General features: G+C 40.7%; 1 protein-coding gene across 1 annotated transcript in view; it reads left to right on the plus strand.

Annotated features, from left to right (window-relative positions):
• The window catches only part of RET (ret proto-oncogene), a 76,702-nt gene that overhangs the window by 45,917 nt on the left and 6,771 nt on the right, over nt 1–24,014 (plus strand). Inside the window, exons 5-19 of the mRNA XM_069980907.1 lie at nt 5,990–6,191; nt 7,624–7,820; nt 9,055–9,307; nt 10,523–10,648; nt 11,767–11,877; nt 12,797–12,910; nt 13,002–13,258; nt 13,524–13,671; nt 15,917–16,024; nt 16,976–17,190; nt 18,881–19,003; nt 19,199–19,269; nt 20,905–21,042; nt 21,472–21,571; nt 22,425–22,572. Of these exons, the coding sequence (XP_069837008.1) occupies nt 5,990–6,191; nt 7,624–7,820; nt 9,055–9,307; nt 10,523–10,648; nt 11,767–11,877; nt 12,797–12,910; nt 13,002–13,258; nt 13,524–13,671; nt 15,917–16,024; nt 16,976–17,190; nt 18,881–19,003; nt 19,199–19,269; nt 20,905–21,042; nt 21,472–21,571; nt 22,425–22,572 (2,311 nt within the window). The remainder of the gene's footprint in view (nt 1–5,989; nt 6,192–7,623; nt 7,821–9,054; nt 9,308–10,522; nt 10,649–11,766; nt 11,878–12,796; nt 12,911–13,001; nt 13,259–13,523; nt 13,672–15,916; nt 16,025–16,975; nt 17,191–18,880; nt 19,004–19,198; nt 19,270–20,904; nt 21,043–21,471; nt 21,572–22,424; nt 22,573–24,014) is intronic.

Consider the following 24,014-nt stretch of genomic DNA (forward strand, 5'->3'; position numbering starts at 1 on the left):
CGCTATGTATCTGCCACCATATACCCCTCAACGACGTTTCGCGTTGGTTTGCTTCCTCAGGAGGGTGTGACTTAACCCCCGTCTAATCCCACTATTTATATGATGCCGCTGATGACGTTGGCGCCAAGCGCCGGGCCGTACGGGTATCGCATCACTTCCGCTTCCGGTACTCAGCGCTGGAACGCACATCATCGTGTGACACGCACACGGACATGCGCACTGCGCATCTTGAGACCGCATCGAAAGGATGCCCGTATCTGGTTCCCGACTCTCGGCGCACCACCATTGGAATCAGGTAAATATATTCTCATCTACCTAGACCTGTTACCAAACCTTGTATATAGGACATATTTTATGAACTACAGACAATGATGTAAGTATACTAATAAGAAGTGAATAATGTGAAAATAATAAATAGTTAAAAATAAGTGAAATAAATAATCAGTAATCTGATAACCCATACAACCATTATTAAACCTAATTTATAAATCACATCTAGACATTACAAATCCCGCTGCAATCATATAGACTAATTGATATGTACCAAATAACCTATTATAAAACCAATACTGTGCTCGTGTAATTAATGTTATATATAAAGTGCAATAATAGATATATTTATAAATAAATAGATTAGTGAACAAGCTAAGTTAAGTGCATCGTTATAATGTGTATGGTTATGTATATTTTACCCACAAGAAAAAGTGCTAGTGCGATTGCAAAAAATGCAAAATCTACAATACAAAATCCACTGCAATTCATATAATATTATAAAAAACACCATATTCTCAAATTTGTGTAAATACATATAATAAATCCAATACCAAAACCCCACCTACGCAACCCCCCTTCCACACCCACCCCTTACTCCCATTCCCACACACACTAAACATAATTACGCCCCCACATTCATACTTACATACAGACATCCATCCACTCTAAAAATCCAATATCAATTATTATGTCTTTATAGTCCTTATTATGATGTTGCAGTCCATGTCCTATATCCATAAATTTCCAATTATTCTTATTAAAATATTCTTTCCTTTCTCGCTCTTAGCTTTGTAAAGTTTTCTTTTCTTCAGTTTTATCTATATCTATGGTAGGTTAATTGCATGATGTTTTTTTCTTCTTTTAATTCTTCATCCATGATTCCAGTGATGACATGATTCTCGTATGGCAGCAATCAAAGCAATAAATCACTAAAAATTATATACAAAAAAGACAAAGGTTAAAATATAATTTTAAAAACTGATACTACAGGAAAGATACAAAACTTCTCTGTTCGTTTAAACCCATAGGATGCAGCGTACCAAGAGTTGTTATCCATCTGCATTCTTTTTGGGCAAGAATCCTTTTCATGTTCCCCCCTCTGATGCCACTATTGATCTTCTCTATCCCTCTCACTTTAAATGATTTTGGATCACAATTGTGGTGGATTTTAAAGTGCCTTGGTATCGTCTTAAGTTGTCCAAAATCTTCCTCATCTTTTGCCGCAATAATCCCCCTTACATGTTCTCTCGTCCTTATCCTTAATTCCCTGGAGGTTAGTCCTACATAAATTTTTCCGCATCCGCATGTGGCATAATAAATCACATATTTTGTACTGCATGATATATAATCATGGATCTGAAAATTTCTCCTCCCGTCTGCCGATCTGAAACTCGCTGACGGGTGCAATAAACCTAATTGCAATAAACCTAGATGCAATAAACCTAATTGCATCTAGCAGTGAGTGTCCTAAAAATTTTTTGGACCATTGCAATTACTGACTGAATGGCTGAGCAAATAGTCCCTGCCGGTACATGATGACACATGAACTGGAAGAAAACTGGACACTGGACACTGACAGTGTGTTGTTGGCATTGCAGCGGCATGGGGATAGGTAAATATATTTTTTTTATGTAAGTTTGTGTCTAGGCAGACGCATCAATGCTGAGCTTAATCGGGGCAGGTGGGGAAACTGAGCCTATTACACAGCTCAATAATCATGCAGCAAGGGCTGCACAGACATCATTAGCGATGTCCATGCAGCCCTTGCCTTTAGTGTAAAATAGTAAAGTACATACATACCTTCCCACACTCCCTGGTGCTTCTGCCCACGTTTTCCTGGCTTCTTCCTGCAGCCACCGGAGGAATTTCAACAGCAGCTCGGGAAGAAGCCAGAAAGACACCAGGGAGAGTGGAGAGGTATGTACATACTTTATTATTTTAGTTTACACAATTATCAGCCATGGGCCGCATATCACTATTACATGTAGCGATGCACGGTTGGCAGTTGATGATTTTTAGTAAGGACCAAAACAGCCAATGATTTGTTATCGGCTGATCGTTGTCTTTATTACAGGGAGTAATAATCTGCTGAATCGGCCTGATTCGACAGATTATCGTGCTGTTTAATACGGCCCTAAACAGAGAAGATTGTCAGCATAAACAGACCACTGGGTCCATCTAGTCTGCCCTTTTTGTATTTCCCTTCTCATTATCTTAGGATAGATATATGTTTATCCCAGACATGTTTCTGTTATTGTAGATTTACCAACCACATTTGCTGGAAGTTTGTTCCAAGTATCTACTACTCTTTCAGTAAAGTAATATTTTCTCACGTTGCTTCTGATCTTTCCCCCAACTAACCTCTCACTGTGTCCTCTTGTTCTTTCACTTTTTTCTAAAAACACTTCCCTCCTAAACCTTATTTAGTCCTTTATTATAGTTAAAGGTTTTATTCATGTCCCCCCTTTCTCTTCTTCTCTCAAGACTATACAGATTTAAATCCTTAAGTCTTTCCTGATATGGTTTATGCCTGACACCCTCCACCATTTTTGTAGCCCGTCTTTGGACCCGTTCTATTTTATCAATATCCTTTTTAGGCGAGGTCTCCAGGACTGGACACAGTATTTCAGATGTGGTCTCACCAGAGCTCTATACAGCGGGATCACAATCTCTCTCTTCCTATTGGTTATACCTCTAGCTATACAGCCCAGCATACAATTTGCTTTCCCCACCGCCTGGTTGCACTGGTGACTCATTTTAAGGCTGTCAGAAATCACTACCCCTAAATCCTTCTCTTCTGAAGTCTTTTCCAACACAGAACTGCCGATATGATACTCGGCTAGAGGATTCCTCCTAAACAAGTGCATTATTTTATATTTGAAAACATTGAACTGCAATTTCCATAGTTGAGACCACTTATCTAGCAACAATAAATCATTTTCCATATTACTGACACCTCCAGGAATATCAACCCTATTGCACACTTTTGTGTCATCAACAATTAGACAAACCTTATGTACCAAACCTTCTCCTATGTCACTTACAAACTAATTAAAAAGAATAGGACCTAGAACAGACCCTTATGACCACTTGTAAGCAGTCTATGCTCGGAATATACACCATTAACAACAACCCTCTGATATCTATCATTCAACCAACAACAAATCCACTGAATTATCCAGGAAGTCTAATTTTCTCTAAGTTCTCTATCAGCTCTTTATGGGTAACTGTATCAAAGGACAAAAATATGTATAACCAGCACTCCTGTGGCCAATTAAAGCAACACTGGGACTCCAATTTACTGAATTCCAGTGTGTTGAATTTGATAATAAACTGTATCAGAGGCTTTGCTAAAGTCCACCACTTGTGCGACATAATCAAAGAAAATGATGAGAATAGTTTGATGATCAGGCCTCGGTAAAGCAATGCTGGTTTGGATCCATAAAATTGTTGATTCTTAGGTGATCCATAATCTTCTTTTTGAAAAGCATTTCCATCATTTTTACTACTACAGATGTCAAGCTCATTGGCCTGTAGTTACTGGGCTCTTCTCTACTTCTTATTATGGATGGGAAAAACATTGGCTGTTCTCCAATTATCAGAAACATCCCCTGTCAGGGGGGGCAACAATCACAGATTTGTGTCCTTTAAGAACCCTGGGGTGGACACCATTGGGACCCATCACCTTATTCAAGTTTAAACAGGCAAGTTCCTCTGGAGCCGAAGTCATACAACTTGAGTGAATGCTGTGTCCAACCATACTGTGATTGCGAAGGCCGCCTTCTGAAAATACTGAGCAGAGGTAGCTTTTCAAATAGTCAGCGACCGCCTTATCTCCATCAATAAACGTATTTTAGTAATGCTGCAGCTATTCTTCTTCTTCCTGTTACTTATATATCTGAAGAAAGTTTTATTCCCCTCCTTCACATATTTTGCCTTTTCTTCCTCTTTTGTGGCTTTAGCAGCATTTATAATCTGCTTTGCCTCCTTCTGTATAATTTTATACGTCTCTCAGTCAGCTACATTTCCAGTCTCTTTATACCTCCTCTAGGCTGCCTCTTTTCCCTGTACAATAACCTTTACATCTCTGGTGAATCAGAGTGGTTTCTTCTTCCTTTTTCCCTTTTCTAACTTCTCATACATGTAGTTTATTTACCTTTATTTTTGGCATTTTTTTAATACTGCCCACTGAGCGCTCGCTCCCAATGTTTTATCCCACCCTTTTAATTCATTATCTAAATACTCCCCCAAACTTTCTGTCTTCCTAAAATCCAATACTCTTGTTGTAGTATGGGAGTGCACGCAGTCAGTTTGTATGTCAAACCTGTAACACTTTTGGTCTCTGGAACTTAAAGTTTCTTACCCCATTAGTAAATGCTAAATCTAGAATGTTCTCTCCTCTGGTTGGTGACCTCACAAGCTGTTTTAGAGATGGCCCTGTAAGGGCCTCTATTATATTCTTGCTTTTGCATGTAAGTGCAGAAGGGATATTCCAATCCACATCCAGCATGTTGAAGTCACCGATAACTACAATGACGTTTAAGTAATTTCATCCATCCACATGTTATCGTAGTTCTCACTTTGCCCCGGAGGCCTTTAGATAATACCTATTCTAATAACAGATCCCTCTTTGGACTGCAAGAAAACCCAGAGAGTCTCCAGCTCTTTATATGTATTTTGGATGACTGTCGATTTAAGACTATTCCTAACATAAATGGCTACACAACCTCCCCTTCTCTCTGCTCTGTCATTCCTGTATACTGTATACCCTGGTATAGCTATTTCCCAATCATTAGAGTCTTTAAAACATGTCTCAGTTACAGCAACTAGGTCTTAATCATCCCTTCATATGATAGGTGTAAGCTCACAGATCTGAGCTACGAGCATTCATACACATTGCCCGAAGATTACTAAGCTTCATAATACCTTTATTCCCAACTTCATCTACTGCACCAACTGCATCTACATTACCAACAAAATCAACTACATTGACCACTGCATCTACAGCACCTATCACTGCATCTACAGCACCTACCACTACGTCCACTGCACCTACCACTGCGTTCACTGCACCTTCCACTGCGTTTACAGCACCTATCACTGCATCTACAGCACCTACCACTGCGTCTACAGCACCGACCACTGCGTCTACTGCACCTACCACTGCGTCCACTGCACCTACCACTGCGTCTACAGCACCGACCACTGCGTCTACAGCACCGACCACTGCGTCTACAGCACCTACCACTGCGTCTACAGCACCGACCACTGCGTTTACAGCACCTACCACTGCGTCCACTGCATCTACCACTGCGTCTATTGCACCAACCACTGCGTTTACAGCACCTATCACTGCTTCTACAGTACCTACCACTGCATCTATGGCACCTACCACTGCACTTTCACAAATCCCAGTACACTTATTCATCATAACTGATCGGAGACAGAAATCCTCCTCATCAATTATATTTCTGTCCCCTTCATCTGGTTTAAATGCCTGTCCAAAACCAATCTGAATTCCTCACCAATTACCATATAGATGCAAACAATGCCTTTTGTACATCTCCTTTTTGGACTACCTGCAAGAATTATGACAAATTATAACAAACCTCAAACCTTCAGCCTTACACCACTGCCTTAACCATGCATTAAACTCTGAGCTATGACTCTGAGGAGTAAGAGTATAACAACTAACCTGCTGTTACTTCCCACACAGGGAACCGTCCTTGGATCGCTGGTGGTTCATGATCTTGACTCCACACCCGTCTATCCGGCAGACAGTAATCACAACAGATATACAGACACCATCATCAATAATGAAACCTTTGTACAAGATAAATTCCAAATCAAGAGCCAACCCAAAGAGATAAAATTCTGGCGAAATGGCAACTCCATTCGAGGAACGGTCTATGAATTTAGTAAGGAAATAAATGTATCTTCTATCAAATGCAACTGCTGTAAAAGTAAAGATTACATAAGAAGAATTTTTTAATTTGCTTTTTTAAAGTAACCAGCTATGTTAGGCTAGGTTCACACTGCGTTTTCAGCATCCGTTTAACGGATCCGTTTTTTTTAACGTCCAGAAAAATAGAGTCAGCAACGTTTTTTGGTCCGTTTTGGTCCGCCCAAAAAAACGGATCCGTTTTTTTTATAATGGAAGTCAATGGAAAAACAGATGCACACAAATGAATCAGTTTTTTGCAATCCGTTTTTCATGCGTTTTTTGCAAAAAACGGATGCGTTAAACGGATGCTGAAAACGCAGTGTGAACCTAGCCTTACCAGTTCCCTTTAAGGCTATGTTCACATGTTGTACAAACAAAGGCCGTTGCGCCGCAAACAGCCAATGTTTAATGTTTCCTAAAGCTAGAATTAATGATCGTGATCATTAATTCCAGCCGTAGGTAACATTAAACAATGGCCGTTCACAGCGGATCGGCCTTTGTTTGTTCAGCATGTGAACATAGCCTATAAAACAATTGACATTTCCTATGGACCTTTTAAAAGTTTTGATCGTTCAGGTTTGTGACCATAGGTTTGCACTGGTGATTGGTCCATCTTTCTTTTAAACTGGATATATGGTGACTTTGCTCTTACACAGTCACTGATATACAGTCCCTTGACTTGTGTTCCATTATAAATCTCTGCCCCCTTGACAATATGGCGTCCTATAGTCCTATGTCACTCAGAATCTTCTGCTATTAAACTTTGTGTTATGTCCCATCTGTGATTTGTGTATTTGCTATGAAGTAAAGCATTCAGGTGAGCGTTTTGTAATTCTGGTCTCCTATCTCTCCTATATTTCCTTATTTTAAAGCAAAATTTTATATTGCCATCATGAGTGCAGATTATTGTAGTAACCAATGTTTTTCATTGCTTGTCACCATATGGCTATGTTCACACAACGTCAAAAATATTGAAAAGGCGGCGGTTTTTCATATTTAAAAAAAACTTCCATTTTTGCCGCGATTTAACTTCCTGCCGCGGACGTCAAAATAATGAACACGTTCATTATTTTCGGACGTCTTTTGCAAACAGCGGGCGTTTTTTATTAGTAGTTCAAACACAGTTTTTCTTTTGTCACCTTTCTTTCTCCGTTTTTACTATTAAATTCAATCGACTTTTCAATTAAGACACACCCAAAGTCCAATTAGTAACCCAAACTAGAATAATGTACAAACACCAGTCATTGCACTAAAGGAAGGCCAGACAGCTAAATAACGTCCGTTATTTTAGACTCAAAATAACGGACGTAATTTTAAACGGAGCTCAAAAGACGTGTGAACATAGCCTATCCCAGTATATGGCATTGACAGCACAATATAACAGGTCATTGTTTCTTCTGTCACAGAGCTCCTGCTCAAACAAAGTATTTCCATAAACAGAAATGCATCATATCTGATCGTGGTATTGGTCAATGACACCGAATATCGTCCTGGAGGAGAGCTGATGCTGTATTTCAATGTCACAATCAAGCCTGTTACAATTCGATTCCCTGATGTAACATACCAGTTCACTGTCAACTGTAATGCCCACCGCTTTGCCCAGGTAAAATAATGTTTCCTTGTTTTTTCCCCTGTAAATATATTACTGAGCAGTTGTCATTCTTTGTATTGGACGCATTTGTAAGCATGTCCTGTAATCTGTGACCTAAGCACAGGGAGGGGAGGCTGAGCTGTGAGCTTCATCTATTGTCTTTGCTATCTGCTGGTGTAATTCTGTACAGATCACTTTCCTTCTCAAGTCTCAACTTAGTGTCAAGCCTTGTGGCCAGCATAAAAATTACAAGAGTGTAGGATTGTTTATGATCTAGGTCAGGGGTGTTAAACACAAATAGACAGTGGGCCAAAATTTATTTTTTTTAAAAAAATAGTTCCCCATATAGTAGCCAGCCTCCCACAATAGTGCCCCATATAGTAGCCAGCCTCCCACAATAGTGCCCCATATATTTAGCCGTCCCCCACAATAGTGCCCCATGCAGTAGCCAGCCTCCCATAATAGTGCCCAATGCAGTAGCCAGCCTCCCATAATAGTGCCTCATGCAGTAGCCAGCCCCCCATAATAGTGCCCCATGCAGTAGCCAGCCCCGCATAATAGTGCCCCATGCAGTAGCCAGCCCTCCAGAGTAGTGCCCCATGCAGTAGCCAGCCCCCTATAATAGTGCCCCATGCAGTAGCCAGCCCCCATAATAGTGCCCCATGCAGTAGCCAGCCCTCCATAATAGTGCCCCATGCAGTAGCCAGCCCCCCATAATAGTGCCGCATGCAGTAGCCAGCCCTCCCATAATAGTGCCCCATGTAGTAGCCAGCCTCCCATAATAGTGCCCCATGTAGTAGCCAGCCTCCCATAACAAGCAAAGAACGTAAGTGCAGTGAAGGAGGCAAAGTGACATATACGTCACATGCTCTTCTATAGGGCACCATCTTTTGGACAAAAAAGACGCCCAGCCACGGCTGGAGCCAGAGCTATTGTACATTGGTATATAGAGCAGGGTATAAACAGTTAGCATGGTTTATAGTTTAACTGCCTTATTTACTTATATGAACATTTTTGGCTTATAACAGGGCATAACGATTGTCCCCCATTTACCCTACAAAGACCTAATAGGGCATTCTTTTGGCGTCCCCTAAAAGTGATATGGCTTACGCGATGGTATATATGCAAGCCTTAAAGTGGGAAATACTTCTGCTATATACCCCTAATGTGTTACTATGACATGATATGCACAGTAAAGTTAATAGAACTCACCTTAATCTATCCTGACGTTGTTTTTGTGCTCCAGATAGGAAGAGTATGCATTGAAAACTGCTCACTGTTCAAAGGCGTCAATGTAGTTTACACACTTCAGGCTTCCAATGCCACAACTGCTATTGCCATCCAAAAGGGACAAGGGGATATGTTTGCCACCCTTTATGTGAGTGATCCTGTGGCTTTGGCCAGCCATGGTAGCAAGGAGATCCTTTATACTCTTTTTGCATCCAATGCACAAATTAAGCAATCCAAGACACAAGTAACTGTCATCATAGAGGGAACTCGTAAGTACCAGTATTCCTTAAAATGTAATCTATTACACAATAATCTCATTATTCTAAGTGGCTGTTCAAATTAAAGTTAGTCTATCTGTAAAATGTATACGTTTGAATGCCTGAAAAACACATTGGAATGTATCACGATGGTGCACCTATAGACTTTAAAGGGGTCATCCAGTGCTACAAATACATGGCCACTTTCCCCCTCTCTTGTCTCCTGATTAGGTGGGGTTTCAAATTCCGTTCCATTGAAGTAAATGGAGCTTAATTGCAAACCACACCTGAACTGGAGACAAGAGAGGGGAAAAAGGGGCCATGTTTTTGTAGCGCTGGAAAACCGCTTTAACTGGAAAATTGTAGTGCAGAAGTGCATGCTTTTCTCTGTGCTTTTTTTATAGGTTGCATTAGCATAGCATGCTTTTTTCGTCATCATAAAGATTGAACAGAAAACCATAGATTTTTTAAATGTTATTTTTAACAATTTTATTTTAAAACAATTGGCACGTTAGACATATATGTGACATATTTTGACGAGTCATGCTTGATAAAATGCACATTGCAATATTTTGTGAAGGTGCGTTCACACCTACAGGATCCGAAGCAGATCTGCAGCAGATTTGATGGTGTGTTCAGTTATTTAAATGAAATCTGCTGCGGATACGCTGCGGATCCGCAGCAGAAAATACGCTGCGGATCCGGTAAGTGTGAACGTACCCTTAAAGGGGTTTTCTGATGTATAGGGGACAAGTAAAAGATCATAGGAGGTCCAACCTTTGTGCCCTCCGGCGCTCTCCAGATAGGCCCCTTTGTTTTGAATATAGCCGTCGGTTGGCACCCGCAGCTCTATTCATTCTCTGCTCTCTTCTCTGGCTCAATAGAGAATTGATAGAGCTAAAGGTCATTTGTCAACCCACGGCTCTATTCAAATCAAAGAAGCCAGGGGCCGATCTACAGATCGTCAGAGGGCACAGAGGTGGGACCCCCCGCAATCTCTTACTTGCAGTCAGGAGACATCACTGCATGAGGCAAGATGCTCCCTTCACCTCAGGGATAGTGCAGATTAGAACCATTCCAAGGTTAGTGCATAGGTTCGGTGGGAAAGCAGACATCAGCAGAACCTATTAATTGCCACCACTTGATCACTATTAAAGCAATATTTTTTGGCTGATGCCCAAATGTACTTATTATTGACCAATGTCCCCTGTTCTCGTTTGCTTCCAGCTATAAACCATGAAGTAAATTGTCCACTCTCGTGTTCAGAGAGCAAAAACAAAAGAGAATGTGAAGAGTGTGATGGATTAGGGTCCCTTACTGGAAGATGCCAATGGAGACAGGGATATGGTGAAGGTAACGCACAATTCCCCAACTTGTATAGTCCATACATATCTTCAACTTTGCATAGAGCTAGATGGCTATATGGCAACAATATTGGCAGGGAATCTAAATACAGGAAGACAATTAGATTAATAAAAAGAATAGGCGTAATGTTGCAATGTTGATGGACATGTTGGCTGAGATTGATGGGTTGCCAACCTTTGTTTTACAGCAAGGCTTGTGCCTAATAGTTGTAGCTATTGCTGAGTCCCTATCACCACAGCTCTCTACTATTCTGTTAACAATTATTTCCAGTGCCTACATCTTTAGGCTATGTTCACACAACATATATTCTGAATTAATCACGGCCGTTGTTGCAAATTGCAACATAGGCCGTGAATAAAGGGGTTATGCAGCGCTACAAAAACATGGCCACTTTCTTTCAGAGACAACATGACTCTTGTATCCAGTTTAGATGCGGTTTGCAATTACGCTCCATTCACTTCAATGGAATTGAGCAGAAAAACCCCGCCCAAGCTGGAGACAAGAGCGGTGCTGTCTCTGGAAGAAAGTGGCCATGTTTTTGTAGCGCTGGATAACCCCTTTAATTCAAAATATACATTGCATTAAAAGTCAATGGAATTCCTAGCCGCCGGACGCTATCCTTGAATAGCGGCCGCTATCCTTGTGCGGACGCTATCCTTGAATAGCGGCCACACAAAACTGAATGCTCACACAACGGAAAGTGCAGCTCCGGACGCACTTTCTATTGTGTGCAATGGTGAATTGGGATGCAGGCACACACGGAAGGGCCTGCATCCCAATTCAACAGAAAAGAAGTTCATCCAGCCGATACTGCAGTACTGGCCGGGATGAACTTCACTGACACCGGCCGTTCTGTGACTCAGCCAGGTCACAGAATGGCCAGTATCTTACTGTGTGTGAACCCGGCCTCAAGATGGACAATATCTAAACAGTTCAACAAACATATGGTAGCCAAAAGACATTGTAATACCTGAAACTTTGCATGAGATCACATCTGATGATCTGCCTAAATGCTGATGAAGAGAGCTGTCTTTTGTCCTGTTCTTATTACACTTTATGGTCCGTGCTTCACTCATTTTGTTCTTTTTTTTTTTTTTTTTTTAAAGGGATCACTAAGAACTATTCTACTTGTACTCCAAGTATCCTTACCTGCCCTGATGAGATCTGTGATCCAGTGGAGAGAAAAGATCCTGCAATCTGCCCCCAGGACTGCACAAGTGTGTCTTTTAATATTTCAGATACTTCTTATATCAAATCAAGAGAAAATAAGTAACATAGATTGTCGGTGGAAAAACACCACCTGGTCCATCTCGTCTGCCCCTTTCCTTTCATCTTAGGATAGACATCTATGTTTATCTCAGGCAGAATTAGGGTCCTATTAGATAAGCAATTTTTTGTTTTCTCAGATTAACGATAAATGTTTGCTTTTGGGAACGACCTGAAATAATGTACCATAATTACACAAACCGATAGTCGTTAGTTACAATGGCAATTACTACCTTAATTACGATCATTCATAGACTTTAGTATACAAACATTTGGAATTACCAATGAGTGATGTGTAAATACACTGAAAGATTTATGATCGATTAATGATGATTTTATGGTTCTTAGGGTACTATTAGACAAACTGATTTTTACCGATAAACAACTATCAATAAACGATGGCAAACTAGATCGTTTATCGTTAACCTGAAATCGTTCACCATATTACACAGATTAATAGACGTTAGTTTTGACAGTTACAACGATCATTTACTCCATCTAATCCCAGCAAAAGAATGAACGATGTGCAATTACACTGAACTATTAGTGAATGAATGTGGAATTACAGTGAGCGATTAGCAAAGAATTAACAATGATTTAAGGGTCAAATCTAAATCAAAGATCAATGACACAATCGTTGGCTGCAATTTTTAAATTCGAATGATATACCGATTTTCTGCATGATAATCTTCCTGTGTAATAGGGTCCTACTCCTTACCCATAAGTAAGCACCATCATGTGTCACTCATACTTATCAGCTATATATATATATATATATATATATATATATATATATATATATAGGTCACCAATGCATTATGCTTTAATCTAATTTGTGGATTTTGTTTCTTTCTCTCCTTTTGGATTTAGAGTTAGAGGTCATTGGCGGATATGAGAGAAATCACACTGGAATAAAAGCAGGTTATGGTACCTGTTACTGCCTCCTCCCTGACAAATGCTTCTGTGAGAAGAATATAGAGGAGGGTAAGAAACCTTTTAACATTGTGAATTGAGAATATTGATTTTAATAAAATAAATTGGAATAAAAAAAAAATACCTCCTATTTCTTTTACAGTTCAGTTGTGTGATGAAGCTTGTAAGACGGTTATCGCATGCGGAGTATTTCTGTCATTTATCATCTCCGTGCTGTTGTCCTCTTACTTTATTCACCGCTACCACAAGAACTCCCCAAAGCCTCCTATAGCTTCTGCCGAGATGACTTTCCGCCGACCTGCCCAGTCTTATCCGATCAGCTACTCCTCAAATAATGCCCGACGACCATCTCTGGATTCTATGGAGAACCAAGTCTCTGTGGACACATTCAAAATACCAGTACGTTTCTGAGCCCATGGTTACATGATGTTGTATTTAATCATGACTAGCTCATTGTTTTAGATTATATAAAATTACAAGTGTAATGTAAGGGTGACTATTTTGGTATGTCTCCCAGCTCTATCTAACGGTTAGTAGAGGTCTGGACACCCAGACCCCAAACAATCAAAACTGATAGGTGACATGTCAAAACGTTACAGGGACACGTTAACTTTTAGAATTACCAAATTAATTTCTACTCTTTTTTTTTTCTTTTTATCCAAAGGAGGATCCAAAATGGGAATTTCCAAGGAAAAACTTGGTTCTGGGAAAAACTCTTGGTGAAGGGGAGTTTGGTAAAGTAGTTAAGGCGACTGCCTTTAGGTTGAAAGGGAAAGCTGGTTACACTACAGTGGCTGTCAAAATGTTAAAAGGTAATAAAAAAATTCTTGCACATTTGCTTAATGTACATTCTGCCCCCAACCAGCATTTATTGCTTGTGTTTTTGTATCAAATGCCAGGGATTTAGTTTACTACATGGTTTGTACTATGTTGATTTAGGGTTGTAATGCGGTCTTATTCTTGCTACTGAGCTTAAAGGACAACTCCCGCGGGACCCCAAAAAAAAAAAAACACAGACACACACAGACACCATACTCACCATCTCTCCGGTGACAATCGCCACTCGATTCGCCCGCCGTCCGCCTCTCCGTCGCCGCCTTCCGCCATCCAGCGATGTCTCCAACTTCCGGGTCCAGGGGATGGAAAAGGCTGCCAGTGCGCTTGCGCACCGGCAGCCTTTTCATTGGCTGGAGCGCATCACATGGCTTCCAGCAAGCTCAGCCAATCAGGGCTGAGCAAGCTGGAAGCCATGTGATGCGCTCCAGCCAATGAAAAGGCTGCTGGTGCGCATGTGCACCAGCAGCCTTTTCATCCCCATTCACTTTGCATGAAGACGCCGAGGAGGAAGAAGACCCGGACCGCCCCTCGGCTCTGACGTCGTCGTCACCAGATGCCGCCCCGGAGAAGAGGACCGTGACGATCGTAATAGGTAATGTATAAATTCCTTAACTTCCGGGGTGGGGGGTCGGGGGTCCGAAAGTGGGGGAAGGGGGCCAGGCCGGGTATTTAACCACATTACAAAGTTATATAACTTTGTAATGTGTGTTAAATGAGCAAAAAAAAAATTTTGTGGGAGTTGTCCTTTAAAGCCAAGTGCTTAGAGAGTGTATCACCTAGATGTGGTTTTACTGATTGGATCCAGATACTGGAACATGTTCTATTTTTTTCTTTATTTCCTTTTTCTAATCTATTCTATTGTCTGACTTGTAATTTATTTATTTATGTGTAGTACATTAATATAGGGCTGCTATCTCGCCTAAGCTGTTTTTAGCAGCATTTAGTAACATGCTTTAAGCCTCATGGATAGTTGTGAGCGAACTTGCTAAAATTTCAGGTTCAGCATCGTTCATCACAACCTGAACGCTCAGCACTTGACTGTATGCATGTTTTCCAGGACTCCCTTACTTCTACAGCTGCCACGGGTCAAATGAAGAGTGTTTGGGTTCGGATGAACTTTCCTGAACTCAAACTTTCGGCAAGTTCGCTCAACACTACTCATGGACACAGACCCAATCAACATCTCCAGATTCTACCCTTTGTATAACCTTTTTCCATAGGGAAGGGTGGCTAAGTTGTGAGCAGCAGCTATTTGTAGTACAGAAAATGAAATAAAAAAAATTAGGAAAAAGAAAAACATAAATTCCAATATGTTAACATATAAACGATAGGTAATTTTCTGATGACACATCACCTTTTAATGTTTTTATATTAATGCTGGTTCTAGAGATACAGTACAGTGTACAATGACTGTGTACATTGCCAAGTATGCCAAGCCAAACCTGATGTCCGATATTATGCTAAGATCACTGATAAGGATTCCACTAAATTTATGATATTCATGCCTGATATCCTGGTATGTTAACCCTCATAAAACTCTAAAGGTGGCCAAACATAAATGTCAACCCTACTCACTCAAATCAGCAGGATCAGCCTATACTGAGTATAAAGGCCCTATTACACTACCGTTACGGACAATAATCGTCTGGTGTAATTGAAGACAACGATCTGTCGGCTGATCGTTGCTGTCATTTGTCTATCAACATGTTGAAAGACAAACGACCAGGATAGCAACGATCTGCTGCTGTCGCTCCATGGAACCCTATCCTCTATGGGCTGCCCAGACAATCTAGTGGTGACCCGGGCAGCCCCCCCAGCTCCCCCCCCCCCCCCTCCCGCGGATTTCACCCGCTCCCTGCCGACGAGTGTAATAGCGGCAGCGAACGGGGAACAAAGAGAAATGGAGCACTGACAGCGCTTGTTTGCTCCTCAATATCTCCCTGTGTAATAGGGGCTTAAGGGGGTCTCCAAAGTCTACTAAAATGTTAGGGGAAATGAAGGATAAGGTATGTTGGCTTGCTCCTTGGTACATTCACCAATCAAACATTTTGGCTGATATTGTCCAAGGTCATGAACTTTTCTGCTAGTGGGCACCTTCAAAGGCCAGACGGCCAGGTGATAGTTACAGCTAACCAAGCAGTTTTTGATGAAGAGGACTAATCTCCTACCTGAAAACTAATATATATGAAGCCTTAATTTGAGTATAATATGTTTTTACAGAAAGCGCCTCCCAGAGTGAATTACGAGATCTCCTCTCTGAATTCAACCTCTTAAAACAGGTTAATCATCCACATGTCATCAAGTTGTATGGGGCCTGTACACAGGATGGTAAGTACATCTAGCCATCGATAACTGGACATTATTCTTCAGATTATCATATTATGTATCTTCACATTGTACTAGCTAACTAGGTCTGAGGCAAGGAGAAATGAGATGTCACCAAGAGACCAAGGGTGAGCTGGTAAAGAGACTGAGAAAATAGAACCCATTGCTGTGTCAGTGTGTGCTGTAGGTATACCAGCTCTGAGAGACAAAGACCAGCGCATAGTGAGAGATTGGCCTATCGTGAGGCCTATTCATATATTTTACAGTGTATGGATTGGTGGTGCTAAGGGGAGTATTGGACAGTTTGGAAGATTAGGATTTAGTTTCTTTTGCAACCAAGAAGTGTTCCGTAGGTGAGATTGCTCTTAGAGGTTAAAATGGTACCCACTTCTTCCAAGACTGAGGTTGGAACTGTGGTGCTCAGATTTTTTTCTATGCCATACATGCTGCACATTTAAAGCTGTGGGAAGTCTGATGGCCACGAAAGGTAGTGATGTATTGTCTGTGAGGTCCATCGGAGGCAAAGAGAAGCATTTACCTACAGTAAATGACCAGTGCAACCCCACAAATGGTGTACAGGTTGGCCATGCTGTGGCAATGGGTAGACTCTAAGAGACTTACAGAGGCAGAGCAAGAAGGGCACAAGCCAACATTGGTGGAACTTTGGCCATTTTACCAGGGACTTGGATATAAGCCCACTCAGATTTTAGTGATTCATTGTTGGGTATAAAAACAACACTACAAAGAGTCCTGCCTCATTCCAGAGGAGAGACCCTTATAAGCAGGCTTGGTACCATGGTACTTATGACTAGAAACATTAGAATTAAAAAGGAAACTGCATTTTTGTTAATTAACCAAATGGTTATACCTTGCTAAGCAACCATCATTTATGGAAACTTGTGTTTAAGCTTCTTCAGTATTTAAGTACTGTTTTATTTCCTTGGTTTCATTCAGGTCCCTTGTACCTCATAGTCGAGTATGCAAAGTACGGTTCTTTACGTAGTTTCCTAAGGGAAAGTCGCAAAGTGGGACCTAGTTCTGTAGGTGGCGACTCAAATCGGAACTCCAGCTACCTGGACAATCCTGATGAAAGAGCCCTGACAATGGGAGACCTCATTTCCTTTGCATGGCAAATATCCAGGGGAATGCAATATTTGGCAGAAATGAAGGTATGTAAAACTACTTATGTTGGTAAAATAAAAAACATCAATTATTTTTCATGTAGCTGCTGCCATGGTGGAGTGAAGAGAAAGGTCGGATTTGTTCACGCAACATTCGCTTTGCTGCTGTCTTTTTGTTAAAATGTCCATTTGATGTTAAAATGACGGTTGCCCAGAAAGATGGACTCAAAATGACAGTGTGTGAACATAGTCTACAAGTCATAGCCAGTAAACAAAAGACAATGCTAAGCTGATTTTGCGAGGGGATTACAGCACAGCACAGCAAGAAGAGGGAAAGTGAAGATGCTTGATAGCAGGAGAAGAAAGCAGGAGAAGAAAGCATTTTTGTCTGATAAGATATATTACAAAGTTCCTTTATATTTGCTTATACTAATGATCTACACAATATTCACTAAAAAGACAGTGCCTATGGCTACACCACCAGGCAGCAGTGTAATATGACATAATTGCAAAGTAATCATAAGTAGTTATTCTGCTCTGTGAAGGAGTGATCTAAGTGAATCACTTCTCCGGGGAAAGAGAGTCTTGGCTCTTTTAATGTCAATTTAAAACAATGTATTGGAGGTTATTGCCCCATACAAAGTATGTGACATGATTTCACTCTCTATTCTGCATCTCCAGCACTTGAGACTGTAAAGTATTAGTAATATAATACTGCAAGCCTTCTATACCATTAAGAAATATTTTTAATTGTTAATTTAATGACGTTATGACAGTAATAGTTCTGTGCTCTTGCAGCACCCTGTTCCCTTGCAGACAAAAAAGGCTTAAATTTTTACGTTTCTAAGGGTAGCATAAACTAGTGACAGAGAAGCTGAACAGAATGATGTGTAACTTTCATTGTTTTGTGCAGCTGATTCCGACATATCCTCCTAAATAACATGGACAATAAGTAGTCCTCTTATGTGTGTGAGCTCAGTAGTACTGGATTTTCATGAGCAACGGCAAACGCTGCATACCAGCTGCGGATAGGCAGTTATTTATCTATGGTGTCTATAGGCCGTCAGCAGCTGTAGGGCTTCGGGAGTGCCACAGCACAAGTCCCATTCTCCTGCATATTAGGAGAACGGCTAGACAGAATGGAGTAAGTAATACACTGTTCTGTTAAGCATTTCTGTCACTTGTTTATGCTGCCCTCATTTAAGGCAGGATACACCTAGTGATGGATTCTTCTCTTTAAATAATGAAAAAAAATGGTAATTTAAAGGGGTTTCATCTCTGGAAATACTTGTAAGAAGCATGCCTCAACAATAAGCTGATTTTATGCCTTCTTGCTTAGGACCCACAACTGGAAGTAAGTGTTCATTTCACCTGTGGTGGTGCTGCAGGGAAATTAAAGCATCACACAGTGTCTGTTCAACCAATGGATTCTCTGTGTGGTGCAAGACAGGACAGGTCTCCAGAAAGAATCACTTTGTAAATGCTTTCCCTACTAGCCAAGAGATAAGGAACAGAGGTACCCCTAAATTAACAAAAAAAATTTACTAGGGCAGATGAAAATGGGGTTTCTAAACTGGACAGCCCCTTTAAGGGTCCCTTTACATGGGCTGACGCTGAGCTGCAAGCAAGGTCGAGTGTTGGATTTTAAACTTAGAAAACACTTTGTTATTGTTGCAGTTGTAGCAATTACTTTGAATGAATTCCATATGTAACAAATGGATACCTGTTATTTTACCAGCTTGTTCATCGAGATCTGGCAGCAAGAAACGTCCTTGTGGCCGAAGGTCGTAAAATGAAAATATCTGATTTTGGTCTCTCTCGTGATGTTTATGAAGAGGATTCATATGTAAAGAGAAGCAAGGTAAACTCTTTGCCACTGATGTCACTCTTTGCCACTCTTTGCCACCTGCTGATGTCTTCCTATAGGACACATTTCCGTGATATTAGAACTTTAATCTACTACTACCACCCCCAGTGCCCGCATACTACATAAATCTCTTATATGTCTTTTATTATCAACTAGTTAAAAAACTTTTTTCTCTTCTTAATTTTTCAGGGAAGAATACCAGTGAAGTGGATGGCTATAGAATCCTTGTTTGATCATATATACACCACACAAAGTGATGTGTAAGTTTTGATTCATCAGAAAAAATGTTATGATTTTTATTTGGCCTATACACAGCAAAGCCAGAACTGAGGATGACTGAAAGAATGCAACCATCAGCCGCTCTAAATAAAGTTAACCTTACGCCTTTAATACAACACCTATTATTTCCCACCCAAGTGCAAATAATGTATACGCAGAGAATTTTATTAAGGACCAATTATGGCCACAACTAAAAAACATAACTAAAACTACCCATTTAAATAATAAAGAATGGTCAAGGTCTTGTGATAGCTGACAAAATATATGCAATGTGCATAAACACCAGAAGAGGGTGCCTGAACAGAGATATATAATATAAGTCCAGTTAGTATTATACATTAACCCCTTAGTGTGGGCACAGTCACAAATAAGCTAAAGTACGGAGCAGATTTTTTGTATTAACCCTGGTACTCCTTGCTGAAACTCTATTACAGAATGGGTGCAGACTAGCGTCTGTGATAGCTTCTACAGAGTGGGTGCAGACTAGCCTCTGTGATGGCTTCTATAGAGTGGTGCAGACTAGCCTCTGTGATGGCTTCTATAGAGTGGTGCAGACTAGCCTCTGTGATGGCTTCTATAGAGTGGTGCAGACTAGCCTCTGTAATGGCTTCTATAGAGTGGTGCAGACTAGCCTCTGTGATGGCTTCTATAGAGTGGTGCAGACTAGCCTCTGTGATGGCTTCTATAGAGTGGTGCAGACTAGCCTCTGTGATGGCTTCTATAGAGTGGTGCAGACTAGTCTCTGTGATGGCTTCTATAGAGTGGATGCAGCCTAGCCTCTGTGATGGCTTCTACAGAGTGGATGGAGACTAGCCTCTGTGATGGCTTCAAGAGTGGGTGCAGACTAGCCTCTGTGATGGCTTCTAGAGTGGATGTAGACTAGCCTCTGTGATGGCTTTAAGAGTGGATGTAGACTAGCCTCTGTGATGGCTTCTACAGAGTGCATACAGACTAGCCTCTGTGATGGCTTCTATAGAGTGGATGCAGACTAGCCTCTGAGATGGCTTCTATAGAGTGGATGCAGACTAGCCTCTGATGGCTTCTATAGAGTGGATGCACACTAGCCTCTGTGATGGCTTCTACAGAGTGGGTGCAGACTTGCCTATGTGATGGCTTCTACAGAGCGGGTGCAGACTAGCCTCTGTGATGGCTTCTACAGAGTGGGTGCAGACTTGCCTCTGTGATGGCTTCTACAGAGCGGGTGCAGACTAGCCTCTGTGATGGCTTCTACAGAGTGGGTGCAGACTAGCCTCTGTGATGGCTTCTACAGAGTGGGTGCAGACTTGCCTCTGTGATGGCTTCTACAGAGCGGGTGCAGACTAGCCTCTGTAATGGCTTCTATAGAGTGGATGTAGACTAGCCTGTATGATGGCTTCTATAGAGTGCATGCAGACTAGCCTCTGTGATGGTTCCTATACACTACATACACAGAAAAGAATATAGGATCTTGCTTTCCTTCCTCTCTGTAGAAACCCATAGATGTCTCAGCAACATAACAAACAGTCTAACCTGTGAATCCAGCACTTCTATATAATAGAGTAGATGTTTCCTCTAACTAGAAGTAATGATTGATTGATATACAACATTTAATCTCATGCGCTGTCTTTTCATAACAGGTGGTCCTTTGGAGTTCTTCTATGGGAAATTGTTACCCTTGGTGGAAACCCATACCCAGGTATTGCTCCAGAGCGTCTCTTCAACCTCCTTAAAACTGGTTACAGGATGGAAAAACCAGAGAATTGCAGTGATGAAATGTAAGTCTGGTGTCTACATTTACAATCAATAACAAATATTACTAGGATAAGCTGGTAAAGGACCACCAAATCTTTGGTATATCTCAGCTGACTGTATTGTAAAGGCCCTATTCCACCAACAGATCTGACGACAGATTATCTGCCAAAGATTTGAAGCCAAACCCAGGAATGGATTTGAAAAGAGGAGAAATCCAGTCTTTCCTATATGACCTGTTCTCTGATTATAGTCTGTTCCTGGGTTTGGCTTCAAATCTTTGGCAGATAATCTGTCGTCAGATCTGTTGGTGGAATAGGGCCTTTAGGGTGGGTTCTCACCCTATCATATTGCTAGGTGTTTGGTGAAATATAGTGTTTTGGTTAAGCACATGTATACAATACTGTATAGACATTTCATTTGACGATTGCATTGATTGTCCTATGAATTTGTAGGTACAATCTCATGCTGAAATGTTGGAAGCAGGAGCCCGACAAGAGGCCAACGTTTGGTGAGATCAGTAAAGAGCTGGAGAAAATGATGGTGAAAAGCAGGGTGAGTGCCAAAGAGAGTCATATGTAAATATATTATATTATATATTGTACTATAGACCGCTCTTTACATACACATACACATACATGCAAGACTCTGTGGAAATCTGGGGCACCATGTCCTGTTTTTTTAATGTAACTGGTTTGAGTGCATATAGATTCAATAATATGTCATAGAGTATACTAAATAGCACTCATTTTATTTCCCTATAACCATTTGTCCCACTTTATCCCCCCAAAACATTGCCTCACCAAAAGGTATCTGTTTCAATCTCTATGTATAAATAATACCGCTGTGTCATGACCAGTTTTCATGCTAAATGTTCCCATTGAAAGCCACAATCTCTATTATGACAGCGATTATACCTCCAACCTCCAGCCAAGGCAAATTCTTCTCTGCTTATGATTCTAGTAGAGTAAAAAAGAGTGCATCAAACAATACATATAGTACACACTATATCACACTAAAAGCCCCCTGAGTGTCCAGAGAGTGTTCTGGGAAAGTCTTCTACCATACTTGATGGTCAAGGACATCATCTGGGTGGTGTTCTGGGCTGCTAGGAACCATTGGAGTGGCAATGATTTTCAATCAGATTGTCAGGGATACACCTTATACACCGGAAAATGTTACCCCCCACCTGACCGCAGCTGCTGCGACCATTTTTTAGCCCCCCCCCCCCCCACCCTATGGGGCGACCATACCCGGCGTATAAGACAACCCCCCGACTTCTGACAAAATTTTTCGGGGTTAAAAAGTCGTTTTTTACGCCGGAAAATACAGTATTTGGGTATTTCATGACATTGTATAGTTTTTCTTGGAAGTTTTTTTTGTAATCTTTTTTTATTCCACATTTTAGGATTATTTGGACCTTGCTGCCTCTACTCCTGCAGACTCCATACTCTATGATGATGGCCTTTCTGAAGAAGAGACTCCTCTGGTGGACTGTAATAATGCACCAATCCCCAGAACTCTGCCCTCAACTTGGATTGAAAACAAACTCTATGGTAGAATTTCCCATGCGTTTACTAGATTCTAGCTACGCTATCCAGTAGGACAAATGCCATCTATCTGAGCGTTTATAGAACTGCTTCTCTACAACCCAGGGCTGTGTGTCTCTAAGAAACCAGACTCTGCTTCTAACAGCTGTTTTAATTTGAATTTTTATCTTTTTTATTTATTTTTATTTTTTGCAAAATTTAAATGCCAGCAGGTAAATAACTTTGCAGCAGCGTTCAAAAGAAGCATAAGAAAATATTGTAGAAACTTTCCATAAAACACATGCCTAAAATATAGCCAAGGAAATGATATAAAAAGCTCTACTCCTAACTCATATCTGACATTTGTATGGCGTGAACCAGCAGCACTTAATATATAACTTACATACATACATATCTTGGAATCTGGATAAAAGCTAGCCCATAACAGCATCATCTACCATACAGCGATCATACCATGTATATACCTTGGCCTTTAATGCAGTCACAGTGCCATCTGCTAGTGCAGCCAGCAAATAGGGTCTAGGCATATTGTCAGCATTAACCTATACACCTAAAACTACAACTTGAATGTAAAAACTCTGATAATACTGATAAATTATTTGCCACTAGTAATTCATATTTTCTTAAGCTGGAACGAGGAAACAAATGGCATTGATATATTGATAAAGGTAAGCAATGGGGTCAATTTAATGGGGGCTAATTCTGATAAGAGACCCAAAGCTTAATATTTGCATACAACTCTCTTACTTAGCCACACTATGACCAAGAGAGGCCCAAAATAGTTTCTACAAAGCCAGTGAAAACAAATACCTAAGTGCTATGGTTTTAGTGTATATAAGAAAATATTCTTGAATTATCTATCTTGGCCAGAGGTGTAGTTCTTAGGCCTCAGTGTAGAAGTCTGTGCCAGTGCCGCATGCTTACCAATTACCGTGTGGCTGACTTTTCTACCAGAGTTGCCCTGCTACCTCTGCACCCTCTACAGTTACACTCCTGTTCTTGACTTTGGATATCTCATAGACCAGTACCCAATGCACAGATTAAAGGCTACCCTTTGTCACGTTGAAGGGCAACAGTATAAAAACCTATAGGTGACTTCCAGTTTTAGACTATGTTCACACTGTAATCGGATCCCTTTATTCAGACATTTACAGTTCTTTTTGGAATGTTTTGGGTTTAAAAAAAAAAAAAATGGGCGTTATTATTCCAAAAAATTGCATATTGCAAAATAGAATTTAGTGTAGCAAAACAAACAGACAAAAAAAAAACCACATACTAAAAATATCTAATAAAGTTGCAAACCAACAATTTGTTTGAATGACAAAAGAAGTGAGAAAATAATGTAGTGGGAAGAAAGGGCCTTTTCCTTAAAAGTGTACTCCAGTTAAGAAAGCTTTAACCCTGTTCAATCCCCACCCATAATCTAAACTTGTTTATAATAGGTTTCG

Source organism: Dendropsophus ebraccatus, chromosome 8, assembly GCF_027789765.1.
Source record: "Dendropsophus ebraccatus isolate aDenEbr1 chromosome 8, aDenEbr1.pat, whole genome shotgun sequence".
NCBI classification, from domain to species: domain Eukaryota; kingdom Metazoa; phylum Chordata; class Amphibia; order Anura; family Hylidae; genus Dendropsophus; species Dendropsophus ebraccatus.